At 29.5% G+C, this 13,787-nt stretch overlaps 2 protein-coding genes and 1 long non-coding RNA gene across 7 annotated transcripts; 2 read left to right on the plus strand and 1 right to left on the minus strand.

The window, feature by feature from the left end:
• Window positions 1–139: 139 nt before the first annotated feature.
• LOC114931105 (phospholipid-transporting ATPase ABCA3-like) lies at window positions 140–12,066 on the plus strand. Of its 4 annotated transcripts, XM_085480479.1 has the most exons (26): window positions 140–446; window positions 2,259–2,390; window positions 2,468–2,889; window positions 3,000–3,298; window positions 3,559–3,717; window positions 3,805–4,045; window positions 4,123–4,287; window positions 4,409–4,596; window positions 6,220–6,384; window positions 6,460–6,568; window positions 6,644–6,798; window positions 6,886–7,047; window positions 7,119–7,190; window positions 7,292–7,430; window positions 7,540–7,777; window positions 7,852–8,011; window positions 8,139–8,349; window positions 8,439–8,960; window positions 9,050–9,175; window positions 9,308–9,529; window positions 9,625–9,891; window positions 9,981–10,282; window positions 10,546–10,693; window positions 10,777–10,987; window positions 11,110–11,323; window positions 11,406–12,066. In XM_085480479.1, the coding sequence occupies exons 3-26, from the start codon at window positions 2,580–2,582 to the stop codon at window positions 11,610–11,612; spliced, it is 4,992 nt and encodes a 1,663-aa protein (XP_085336605.1). In that variant the 5' UTR covers window positions 140–446; window positions 2,259–2,390; window positions 2,468–2,579; the 3' UTR covers window positions 11,613–12,066. The 4 variants fall into 4 exon arrangements, with proteins under 4 accessions (XP_085336605.1, XP_085336599.1, XP_085336597.1 ...); XM_085480473.1 differs by lacking the exon at window positions 140–446 and adding an exon at window positions 498–780 and having other exon boundaries at window positions 2,259–2,889; XM_085480471.1 differs by lacking the exon at window positions 140–446 and adding an exon at window positions 1,643–1,967 and having other exon boundaries at window positions 2,259–2,889.
• On the minus strand, window positions 7,854–13,403 carry LOC114931107 (uncharacterized). 2 transcript variants are annotated; one of them, XR_014924220.1, is made up of 4 exons: window positions 12,456–13,403; window positions 10,304–11,012; window positions 8,899–9,511; window positions 7,854–8,786 (listed from the first exon to the last, which is right to left on the minus strand). It is a non-coding gene; the product is annotated as an uncharacterized LOC114931107 (long non-coding RNA). The 2 variants fall into 2 exon arrangements; XR_003819602.2 differs by having other exon boundaries at window positions 9,329–9,511; window positions 12,456–13,398.
• On the plus strand, window positions 12,345–13,412 carry mRpL14 (mitochondrial ribosomal protein L14). The gene is made up of 4 exons (XM_029303049.2): window positions 12,345–12,451; window positions 12,528–12,677; window positions 12,783–13,005; window positions 13,095–13,412. The coding sequence occupies exons 3-4, from the start codon at window positions 12,819–12,821 to the stop codon at window positions 13,346–13,348; spliced, it is 441 nt and encodes a 146-aa protein (XP_029158882.1). The 5' UTR covers window positions 12,345–12,451; window positions 12,528–12,677; window positions 12,783–12,818; the 3' UTR covers window positions 13,349–13,412.
• The last annotated feature ends 375 nt before the right edge of the window (window positions 13,413–13,787 follow it).

The following is a 13,787-nucleotide window of genomic DNA, read 5'->3' on the forward strand; positions in this document are numbered from 1 at the left end:
AAAAATAAAGATTTTTTTTATTTCAGCCTTACAACTTTTTATTATTCAAAGCATAAAAACATTAAATACATTTACATACACTTGATGGTTATATACATGTATTTTAAAATCAATAATATCTCTAAAAGAAGTGTAGTATCTCCTCTATACGCGTCACTTTATCGGACTCGCATAAAGTCAATTGTCAACCGACACAGTCTAACGCTGACGTCGAACGCTGTCGCGTGTTAAATACCGTTATCAATAATATATATTGTTATCGTGTTCTAACATATGTGAATAAACGATTCACATTTCACGTAAAAAAATTCGGAATATGCAGTTATCTTATCGAGTTTGTGAATGTGAAGATGAAATATTACATTATTAAGTCAAGTAACTTTGTCGTGTCAGCTGTATGTGTTTCCGGAATATATTTCTAATTACATAATGCAATATTTTTTGACGTGAGTAATCTGTCTAAAATTATTTTGCTATCACTTTTTTATATATTTATATAAAATATGTCGATGTAGCGATATAGCCTCTTTTTCTTTATATATTCTGAACAATATCGAATGATAATGTATCACAATCAGGAAATAAATATGTTTATGCGAATCTCAAGATTATTTTACGCACCAAGTGCGAATTTGATATTGATTTAAATATGCATATATATATATAAGCACCGTCTGTCTGTCTGTATGTATGTACGCGACCTACTTCCGCATTTGTGGACCGATTTTCGTGAAACTGGTACCAAAATGTTGCAAATTTGTCGGGGGTGGCTGCTGTGGGGTGAGAAAACTGCTGTTTTATTTTTTTAAGTTTACGCCTCCACCCACGCAATCGCATATTTATGAACCGATTTTTTTTTTAAATTGGTACCAAAATGTTGCAAATTTTTTGGAGATGGCGACGATGTGATTTTTTCAAGTGTTACACCTCCACCCACGCATTTACCCACGCGCATGCGCATTTATATGGACCAATTTTCACGAAATTGGTACAAAAATGTTGCAAATTTTTCTAAGAAAGCTGCTGTATGGTTTTTTAAGTTTTATCCCACCCACGCATTCACAGACTTTTTCGAAATTTGTACTCAAATTTTGTCGGGGATGGTTACTATATGATTTTAACAAATTTTTATCATCCGCCCACGCACCCACCCACGCATCCATGCACCCATGTGCATACGCATTTATTGACCGATTTTCACGAAATTGGTACCAAAATGTTGCAAATTTTTAATAGAAAGCTGTTGTGTGATTTTTTAAGTTTTATCCCAATCACGCATCTACCCACGCATTCACACATTTATTCATAAAGTTTTTCAAAATCTGTACTAAAATTTTGTAAATTTGTCGGAGATGGTCAATATATGATTTAAAAAAATTTTTAACACTCTATTCACTCACCCACGCAACTACCCACGCATCAACAAATTTATAAACCGATTTTCTCGAAATTGGTACCAAAATTTTGAATATTTTTCGGGGATCGATAATATGTGTTTTCTCTTATTTTTACCACCCTATTCATACACACTTACGCAACCACCCACGCACCAACACATTTATAGACCGATTTTCTCGAAATAGGTACCAAAATTTTGCCTATTTTTCGGGGATCACTATACTATGTGTTTTTTTTTTAAGTTTTACAATACTACATACGCATCCACCCACGCATTCATATAGTCATCCACAAAAAAATTTAAATATTTATTTTAGTATAAATTTCGTGAAAGTCGGACAACAAATGTGGAAGTAGTTCGCGGTAATACAAAAAAGGAATTAATTTTTTGTGTTAAAACGGATTTAATATAGGCTACATGAGGACCGCGCTTCGCGCGGTCCGATAGGAAGGCTTTGAGAACCGCGCGAAGCGTGGTCCGAAAAGCTAGTAATTGCATATTATTGCATCTGATTATACACTTAAAATGCGATGTCGACACATTTTGAAATTTCTTAAATATATGTCAGGTAATGTCAAATAAAGAACCTGTTGTCCTTATCTGGAAGAATAGATTTTTGGAAAATTCGCATTTTCTTTAGACAATTTCTAATAGTCATACAATATAATATTACTCTGTATTCAACCTTATACGGTTTAAAATATCTATTTGTGCTGTATATATTTTTATTATGTAATTAAGTTTTATCAAACATTTTATATTTACAATATTAAGATTGCAAAATATTTATGGCTTGAATATTATGAAATGTTTTATGCACATGTTACTATTGTGTAATGTATGTAAATTACTTGTTTAGGTGAAATTTGCTATGACAAAACACAAGAAGATACTACTTCCTATTTGAAGAAGAAAGAGAAAAAATCTTTTGACAGAAATATGCTAAATTATATTGAAGGCTTTACTATTTTAATATAATTTTCATTTCAAGGTTATATATAACTCATTTATTATATAACACTTAAAGTTGAAGCCAACATTACGCATTAATTCTAATAAATTATTCAGAAGCCTTCGTGTAGTTTCAATGACAAGCAGTATATACACTAATTGGAGATTTAAGACTACAGTTTACCAATAAAATTTGTTGAAAATATTATAATTCAAATTTAAAACAAAAATGGCCAGTGGGTTGAAAATTTTAGGCTTGTTGCTATACAAGGACTTGATAGTACGCAAGAGACATTGGCGTATGATAATATTCTTACAAGCTCTTATACCTATTGGATTAGTTGCATTATTACAAGCCGTGAGAGATTTTAGTGCTAACCCACCAGTTATAATAAATGAAACCACATTTTATCCTATACAAACACAAGCAGATTTAATGGAAAAACTTGATGATTTAAATGTATATTATATGCCAAAAAATGCACATACAAATAAGATCATGAAGTCTGTGAGACATTGTCTTGGACTTGTGTCAGAAAGTAAGTGTTGCTTAAAAAAATGCTATATTCTTCAAAAAAATATGATTATTTAATAAGATTTTTTTAATAGTTAACAAAGTATTAAAATAATGATCTTTCTTTCTTTACAGATATAACAGGATTCTCTAATGAGACTGAAATGACAGATGATTATATACGTTCTCAGGCGCAAAATTCGAATCTTCCTGTTGTAGCAATTGTTTTTGAACAATATAATACAAGTACCATAAAATATAAAATTAGACATTCTTGGAAGATTCCATACGATTTATACCAAACGATATTAGGTGAACATATGAGTACATCACCTACAATGTACTTTGATATGATTCCAATTGTACAAGTTCAGATGTGTGTAGATAAAGCGCTCATAAATCAAGTAGCAGCAAATTTTATGTCGAATATAAAGGTATAAATTTTAGAAGAGCAATAAGTATATAAATAATATTAAGAAGCAATATATAAATTAAAAACTTAAAAGCGAAATGTATAAATACATTTTTATAAAATAATAATTTATTATAAATATTTTTATAAATTAATAATTTATTATTAAAATATATTTTGGTAAACACATAAATATTTATGCTGCTTATGCAGACATTAGATTATATACTATATGTGACAATATTGCATGTTATCATTTTTTAATATACATATATTTTTCAGATGTCAATACAAAGAATGCCTTATCCACCACATGTCAGAAAAGACACTGCTAATATTATACTACGAGAAGTAATTTGTACATTTGCAGTTATAGCTTTTATAATCCCATTTTGTATAGAAGCTAACTATGCATTAAATGAGAAATTTATTGGTGTAAATGTTAGTACAAAATTATTACATAGTGTTATTTCATTTTTTATGTGTGTAATTATTATGAGATATTATTTGTCTTACTGTTTTATGCAGGTTTTAATAGCAATGAATGGAGTTAAAATGGCCTACAATTTATTAAGCTGGTTAATCACAGGAATATTATTCAGCATTATTTATACAGTACCAATAATCATATTATTTAAAAATACTTTTTCTAAAAATGTTGAAGCTTATTTGCAATATGGAAATGCTTTTATATTTTGGCTCGTATTTACTGCACACATTGGTCATCTTATAACATTTGGCATGCATATTGCAGCTTACTTTTCAAAACGTAAATAACTATTCTTCTATCTTTTGTAAAATAAATAACATTTTTTAAGATATATTAATTGATGATATCTTTTACAGCACGTTTTGTGACAATTGCTCTATGCATATATACGGCAGCATTTTCGTTCCACCAACATTTGTGGAAGGCTGAAGCTTTTGGAATTATACCATATTTTGGTATAATCTTTCCAAATATTCTGCTATTTAGATTTCTTCAAGAAACAAATGCACATGAAGGCAAATGTAATAACTTCCATTTATTTGTATCTATTAGCTATATAATTAATTTATTAAAAAAGGTTTAGTAAATTACACTGTACACTATACATATATATTGTAAATAAAAAAATTTCTTTTATTTTAGTAATCGGTATTCATTGGAACAATATTTTTGTTCCTGGGAATGAGGAATATGGTATTGTCGGAAGTACAGGCTTCATATTTCTCTTCTCAGTTTTGGGTGCTGCGATACATTTTACACTTGCAATTTATATAAATGCCATACTTCCTGGTAAATACGGAGTTCGAAAGGATCCATTGTATTTTTTGAAGGCAAGTTTATACAGTGCTATCATCCAGTTACTTCAATTACTTTTTGTTACTTTTTTTTTAGTAAACTAAGAAGTTACTATCATTCAAAATAAATTACTATAATTTTATTTTAAATTGACATGAGTTAAACATAAGAGTTTTTCTCTTCATATTTTTACTGTCTTGACTGATAGGTAATAATTGTCATTTGATCACTAGATACTGGTCTGCTGTGATAATTCCTGCACACTATGGAAAAAATATTAGGAGTAAATATTAAATATTAGGAACACAGACTATTTTAAAATAATAAAATCGGAAGTAAACTGATAGATACAAATTCACATATAAAAGGCTAGCAAATTTATAGTAAGGACACTTACTAGCTCTTTGTATATGATTTTTTATTTGTATATCAGATATATTTTGATTTTATCATATTAAAATGATTCCTATTTCTAATATTTAATATTTATGAAATATATTCTTATAATATTTTCTCTAATGTACGTGAGACCTTAGTATCTTGATTACTTTGTATCGCAAATCGAATGTTAGACAAGTAACGCGATTTTAAACTCTAACATGCTGTTAGAGACTAGGAACAAAAACGCGCGCAAAGAAGAAAACAATTACTGAACAAAAGAATGTTTATGCTCGAACTCTGCAACATTTATTCAGTATTCAATTGTTTGTCAGAGTGTCTGTTGGTGCTGTCCATGACTATTTTATCGTGTTACCAAAATTCCTCCAAATATAAGCCTTGGCTTCATTTAATTTCTGGTTTCTATTTATTTTTAAAGGTAAATATATTTATTTTAATAGTATGTTAATATTTTATATAAATATTGTTTATTTTATTATATTTAATGTGAAATGCACACTAGGTATTTATTTGACTGAATAAAACTCCGGAAATATATTTATATCATTTAAGCTCCCTTTTTATTTTATTATAAATTTTTAAATCTTGTCATGAAAAAATGTGTTGTATATTAGGTCATCTAAACATAGATCTGTATTATTTTTGTTTAATAGCCTTTTACTTCATCTGAAAATTTCATACAAAATATCGCTTTTGATTACTATTTTAGTTAATATTTTAATATACCTAAACCTCACATTTTGTGATTTTTTCAGTCAAAAAGTAGTCTCTATCTCACTTTTCTGATCCAGTAACTGCATGGCAGCATTGGTTTATATACAGGGTATCCGGTAACTAACGGACCAACGATTACAAAATGGATTCTTTGGAACGATTTTTTCTCAGCGAAAATGTCGAAAAAGATCATTATTTTTTACAACTTTTCAATATTTGTCATTATGTATCTTTATAACTAAGCCTCAAATTAAAATTTTATTATAGTAAACTCTACCAGAAATTTACTGAAGAATGTAATTATGATAGACTTTTAACTTTAAAACGTTTAATTTTCAAAAAACCCATTTTTTTCGATTGCTTATAACTTGAAAATTATTGACTTCTCAACATTTTTGCTAAGGAAAAATCGTCTCCAAATTGGCCAGAGAATCCGTCCTTAATCATTGGTCCGTTAGTTACTGGACACCCTGTATGTAAAGATTATTAGAATACAAGCATTATTAAATGTGGGACATAATTATATATGGTTTCATATTTTACAGTGTATCAAAAAGAATGAAATATTTTTCGACGAAGAAATTGTTGAGTTTGATTGCAGTAAAGAGGATAATGAAAACTTTGAACCAGTATCAAGTGGTACATTTACACCTGGAATCCAAATACGTAATCTTAAGAAATCTTATACAACAAGCTGGTTACGAAAATCTGTAAGCATATATGTAAAGATAAATATTACATTTCTATGTAATGCATTTAATTAATACTAAATTACTACATTTTAGCAAGTTCATGCACTGAAAGGAATTTCTGTGGACTTTTACAAAGGACAAATTACTGCTTTACTTGGACATAATGGAGCAGGCAAAACCACACTTATGTCTATATTAACAGGTAGATTGCATCACAAAATAATTTTTAACTTGAAAATGTTATTTTATGAAAGAACTCATATTTATTTTCGAATAGGTGTAACGAGTGAGACGGAAGGAAAAGTAATCATAAACGGCAAAAATATAAGAAAACATCTTCACAGTATTAGAAAGGATCTAGGCCTATGTCCTCAAGAAAACATGGTTTTTCCTGATTTAACTGTATTTGAACAGATAGAATTTTTTGGCTTGGTAAGAATAACAATAACCTTCATGAAATAAAAGCAATTGTGTTAAATATATATTACGTTTTAATATCCAATTTTAATGTTATGACAGTTGAAAGCTAAGAACAGAACCAGAAAGGAAGTCAAGCAAGATGTTCATGCTTTACTTGCTAAGCTGAAGCTTTCTGAAAAGAAAGATTTTCTTCCAAGCAAATTATCTGGTGGTCAACAAAGAAGATTGTGCCTTGGAATGGCGCTCATTGGTGATGCTAGCGTAAGTTTTGATATAAGTATAAAATTCGCACTGTAATAACTTTAATCTCTTAAAACTAAATTTACGTTTAGATTATAATTCTGGATGAACCGACATCGGGAATGGACCCTGAAACTAGCCGAGACACATGGGATATAATATTAGTAAGCACAAATTTAATCTAAAATTTTTCAAATAATATCTTCAGATATGTGTATATGTTACAATATGTTGTACATTTTGCATAATTAATATTGTTCGACAGAAACTCAGAGGAGAGAAAACAATATTGATCACTACACATAATATGGAAGAGGCTGATATACTTGGTGACAGAATCGCAATAATACATTCAGGACGCCTTAAAAGTTATGGTACACCAATGTTCTTGAAAAAACAGTATGGTAAGATATCATATTGAACTTACTAATACTTAAATATACTTACTAATATTTAAATATGACACCTAATTAAATCGTATTTTACTAATCATAACTTTTTATTCTATTTTAGGTCATGGTCATATAGAAGTAACCTTATCAACAAAATCTTGGTGCGTTCCTGAAAACGTTATAAGTAAATTTGATTCGAGGACGCAACAACTTTGCATTGATACTGAAAAAATCATTTTAAATGTACCATATACTGATTCTCTGCCTCAATCACTGGATAAAGTAGAAAGTCAAAAGAAAGAATTAGGAGTTACTGGAATAAGCGTATCCTTAAGTACTTTGGAACAAGTTTTTTTAAAGTATGTTTTCTGAAACTTAATTTAAATTATTATTATTTTATTGTTAATTACATATACTTTACTATTTGTCCTAGAATTGTGAAGAAAGAAGATAGTGGAAGACATCTTAATGAATTATTTACAGCACCATTAAGCAAACTTACAGGAAGTGCTTTATGTATGCAATCAATACTGGCACTATTTGCCAAGAAATTCACATATACAAAGAAAAATATAAGTACTTTACTGATGATTGTATGTATCTTTCCTCAATAGTTTCTTTATATCAAATATACTCTGCATTAAATTATTAATATTTCTCTTCACAATATATTGAAACTAGAATTTCTATCATTAATATCTTATTGTTTTATATTTTTAGATCGTTCTTTCTTTTTTGTTGGTGTTTTTCATGGCCTTAAGTTACAATTTACCAAACGATTCCACAGATATTGTTCCATTAAATCTCGGCATGTACAGATATCCGAAAGTTATATATTCGTCAGACAATGAAATAATTGGTCAAAAATACGGAGATGTAATTCAGAAATTTGGTGAAGCAGAGCGTCTAGCGGACATTAGCGTTACAAATGGTAAAGTGTATCAAATAAACGATCTCGTATCAAATACTACAGTAAAATTATATTAAACAATAGTTTTATTAGTATTTTGGTTCTTACAGCTCTTCTGAATGTTTCTCTGCGGGATATCGCAGAATACCGTAACCACTTTATCGTATCTGCCGAATTTAATGCCACTGAAAACAGCACGATATCGGCTAACGGTTTTTATTCTGGCACAGCACTGCACGGTGTGCCGTTAATAATGAATTTGTTGAGTAATACTTTTATCAAAGCTTTTGCTGGTGATCAATACTCGATTGAGATATCTAGACAACAATTGCCGAATACATTAGATTCATCCAAACTAGAAGCGCCAGCACCGAAATCGCTCTTTCGCGTTATAATATTTTGTTCATTTTTCTTTTCCACTGTCGCGTTGTTCGTAGTGCATCCATTGCAGGAAACATCTACAAAAGTTAAGCAACTTCAACGTATGACTGGTGTTTCATCGCTATCGTACTGGGGCACAATGTTCATTTTTGATTTTGTAATATATACAATGTGCGTACTGTTGATTACCTTGGGATTCTACATTATGGATATTATTCTTGATCTTCGACTATATTATAAAACAGAAATATGTAAGTAATCTATATTAATTACATTAAAAATCTTAATTATAGTATTATATTTTTATCTCTTTTACATATTTTCACTTATATTTTTGCAGTATGTACGATATTAATTCTGATGTTGTTTGGCATTAATGTTTTACTTCTCGTTTACATATTTAGTTTTATGAATAAATCGAGAAATACAATAATAACTCTTTTGTCTATCGCACCTATTGGTCTTGGTAAGCTTCTCGCATATAATATTTGTTTTTGGAAGTATATGATCAAAAATCTTATATTGAATTAAATAATTATTAAAACATTCAACAGTATAAATATTATACAAGAAATAATTGAATTTATAAATGTTTCAGCTATAATAGAATTGCTCTTACGTGAAATAATACACAGTTTCGTTTGGCTGAACCCACCACTACACATTATGCAGAAAGTAATCTTTCGTCTAATTCCTTATATAAGTTTGTTCCATGGTGAGTTTTCTTTTTTCATGATAGCTGTACAGAATGCAAGATGTCGTCGTCTACCAAATAGTCTTCAGGATATAGTTTGTCTTATACCTGGTGATGTTTGTTGTGGTAAGATTGTGCAATTTATATATAAAATATAATTTAAACTTATTCTATTAGTTACAGAGAAAACTTATAATTTACTTCATCATTATTCTTTTCAGATATGGATTGTGCAGATGGAGTTTGCAAAGAACCACTACCTTATTTTAAAAATTTTAAAGGTGATGTGAATTTCGGAGAAAGTATAGTATATTTATCTGTAACACCAATTTTGTATTTTGCTATACTGATGATGCTCGAGAACAAAATATTTTCGAAGTTACTTACAAAGATGGTTGGTGCAAAACTAAAATGTAAACTAGAAAAAATGGACGTTCAAGTGAAGAAAGAGAAATTTGCAGTAGCGCAAGAAATCAATAAAATTAACAGTAAGTAAGATGTATATAATTATGAATATTTTTTTCAAAGTACGAAAAATTTTGAGTAATATTACATATGTAATTGAATTTATGTACAGATACAAACGCTACGACACTAGAGTATGAAACGGATACTACAGATCCAGCTAATAGTTTCGAATTAACGCCACTAAACGAAGATAATAGCCTCTTTTTAGTCTACGAATTAAGCAAATATTATGGAAAGTTAATGGCCGTGAAAGAGATCAGTTTTCGAGTAAAACCGCGAGAATGTTTCGGATTGCTTGGTGTAAATGGTGCCGGGAAGAGTACAACTTTCCGTATGCTAACCGGAGAAGAAATGGCTAACAGTGGCATAATGTACTTAGGGCAAGCAGAAATCCATTCAAACAGAAAGGAGGTAACAATAGTTCACACTTACTCTAATTTCTTTAGTACTACATTGTTTATTAAGGCTCCTGGTTCCTCGCTGATCATGTTGGAATTGTGACGTCAGAGGCGATAAAAGACATGCTAAAAATTCTTAGATGACATTACGAAATATTTTTAATAATAGCATTTAAGAATTTTTAGCGTATACTTTCTTGCCTTTGACATCACAATCTAACAAGGCCATGGCAGAGATACAGAAACATTAAAAATGCTAAAATTTATTTTTTGTAGTATCTTTCTGAAATGGGATACTGTCCACAAACCGATGCCTTAATACCTTCCTTGAACGTATTCGACCATTTACGATTGTTCGCTCGTCTTCGCGGCATACCAAGCTCTGATGTGGAACTGGAAGTTAACAAATGGATTAATAGATTAAGTGAGTTAAGTGCCATAATGTAGAATTTTTTAAGAAATATTCTACATAAAATAGTGTATATGACAACGTATGTATCTTTTCAGATTTAACTGCTTGCATGAAGCAACCAAGTGGTACTTATAGTGGTGGTAACAAGAGACGCTTAAACATTGCAATGGCTCTAATCGGTAATCCTAGTCTTGTTCTCCTGGATGAACCTACAACTGGTGTTGATCCTGCAGCTAGACGATCGCTGTGGAATACTTTACAAGCATATCAAGCAGCAGGACAAGCCATTATACTTACATCTCACAGGTATCTATTAGACTTGTTTAAATACCTGAAGTAAAATAAGTATTCGCTGTTTACCTCTGAATAAATATTTATTTTTTTTGTTCAATCCGACATGTGTGTTAAAACTATAATTTGTTCCACAGTATGGAAGAATGTGAAGCACTTTGCAATCGACTAGTTATTATGGTGAAGGGTGAATTAGTCTGTGTTGGTCCTAGTCAGGAATTAAAGCAACGATTTGGAGCTGGCTATGATATTCATATAAAATTAAATCCGGGCCGATCGGACGAGGATGTTAAAAATATTAAGATAATTATTGAATCTACTCTAACATGCGACATTAGAGATGATAATTTGGTAATGATTGTAGTCTGTTTTAAAGTATATCCACAATTTATTAACGAATTCTAAATTTTTTCTTTTTCCATCCATCTTGCAGGGTCTTCTCGCCTATCATGTGACTGATTGTGACACAACGTGGGAAAAAATGTATGATACAATGAAAGATCTTAAACAACGATATAGCTGCATTGAGGATTATGCTGTTTTGTCTGCAACTTTAGAGCAACTTTTCATTCAGTTTGCAAGAGGTATTGAAATGCCTAAAAAATCTTTAGTTTGTAGTACTAGTTACGAAGAAGTATAAATTCAGTGACATATTAGATGCTGATTTACTCAAATTAACAGGCTTATAATATATATATTAATTACATAGATGTCATAATAGATTAATTAAGGAGTGCAATTCCCCTTACATTTTACAATCCTCTAAATGTATTAATCTACCAAAATAATTTTGTGTAAACATATATGTATGTATAATTTAGTTTGTTAGTATAAGATAAAGGAGTGTTAGGATGCTGATTTACTCAAATAAACAGGCTTATAATATATATATTAATTACATAGATGTCATAATAGATTAAATAAGGAGTGCAATTCCCCTTACATTTTACAATCCTCTAAATGTATTAATCTACCAAAATAACAATTTTGTGTAAACATATATATGTATGTATAATTTAGTTTGTTAGTATAAAATAAAGGAGTGTTAGGATGCTGATTTACTCAAATAAACAGGCTTATAATATATATTTTAATTACATAGATGTCATAATAGATTAATTAAGGAGTGTAATTTCCCTTACATTTTAAAATCCTCTAAATGTATTAATCTACCAAAATAATTTTGTGTAAACATATATATGTATATATAATTTAGTTTGTTAGTATAAAATAAAGAAGTGTTAGAATTTAAAAGTTATAAAATTCTGTTTGTGATTATAAAAAAATAAAATTTTTTTATTTCAGCCTTACAACTTTTTATTATTCAAAGAATAACAATAAAAACATTACACACATTTACATACACTTGATGGTTATATACATGTATCTTAAAATCAATAATATCTCTAAAAGAAGTTAAACATGATGCACTTGATATACAAAAGCAAGAAAAAGAAGACGGGCCTTTCATGAATAAACGTACTTTATATAAATCCGTATACATAAGTCCAAAATGCTGTTTTCTATCGTCACAATCACTAATTCTCTGTTGTAGATTCTAGCAGAATTAAGGTTATGTAAACACCCTTGTGGTGTGTTATCATTTCTTCTGTACAAGAACCTGTGTTCGACTGGCGACTGGGAATTGTTGATCCTGTCTCTGGAATTTCCTGAACTAGAGGCTTTTATTTTTAAGATTTTAAATGTAATTAAAAAATTGATAGAACTTGACATTATATATGTAGCGATATTAAACATTTCTTTTTTACTAGATTTAAGGTTATATCATGCAATTTATATTGTATTTCAGATCGTTTTTAAAGGCATCTCAGTCTCTTTCGATATAATGTTACCTTCTTCGATGTTAAGTATCATAAGCAGGGAAATTTCCACGTCAGCCCCTGCAAATCAGATAATGAAATTAAGTCGATTGAGGGTGGTGGATAACAGCGAGATAGGAAAGAAAGCAATGGCAGAGGGTAGACCACCACGATGCATAAATGTCTATAACAAAGTTGGAGTTGGTTATATCGGTAAGACAGAAAAATAAAGTAAAATATACTTGTGAGAAATACTTTTTATACAGAAATTTATTTGAATGGATGGTGTAAATTGCTTACAGGAGATAGAATTTTAGTCGCTATAAGAGGAGAGAAGAAAAAAGGTATATTGGTTGGATTAAAGCAGACACAGGCACCTAAAGTTCCCAAATTTGACAGCAACAATTTGGTGCTCATCGATGACAATGGAACACCTTTAGGCACAAGAATACACGTTCCCATCCCACATATACTCAGAACAAAAATGAAGGAGAAAACTCATAGCAAAGGAGCGGATTATACCAAACTAATAGCAATTGCATCCAGATTTGTATAGCACATCTTGTGTACCATTTTATGTGTAATTAATTCAATAAAATGTTAATACTGTAGTTATTTAATATATTATGTAATTATTTAATATATCAAAATTTCTCGTAATATCTAAAAGTATATTAATTGTTTGGATCTTATATCTTACAGTTTGCCTAAACTGCTATTTTATAAAAAAAGTATTGCTTTTTTCATTAATTTTAATTCTTATGAATATATTGAAATATTCTCTTATATATATTTGTTACATTGATTGTGAGTTTTGTAATATATATTGGAGTATATAAACCTTGGACAGTGAGGAATGACAATTCAGACAAAAGAATACATGATATATGTGTGACTGTATTATCAAACAATATATAGTATTGTAACCAAATATATTGATATCATATTTATTTTCAATTTTATTATCTGAATTGATAAATAAAATCACAACATTT

This window comes from Nylanderia fulva, unplaced genomic scaffold, assembly GCF_048542155.1.
Source record: "Nylanderia fulva isolate GAGA-0341 unplaced genomic scaffold, ASM4854215v1 Scaffold1, whole genome shotgun sequence".
Taxonomy (NCBI): domain Eukaryota; kingdom Metazoa; phylum Arthropoda; class Insecta; order Hymenoptera; family Formicidae; genus Nylanderia; species Nylanderia fulva.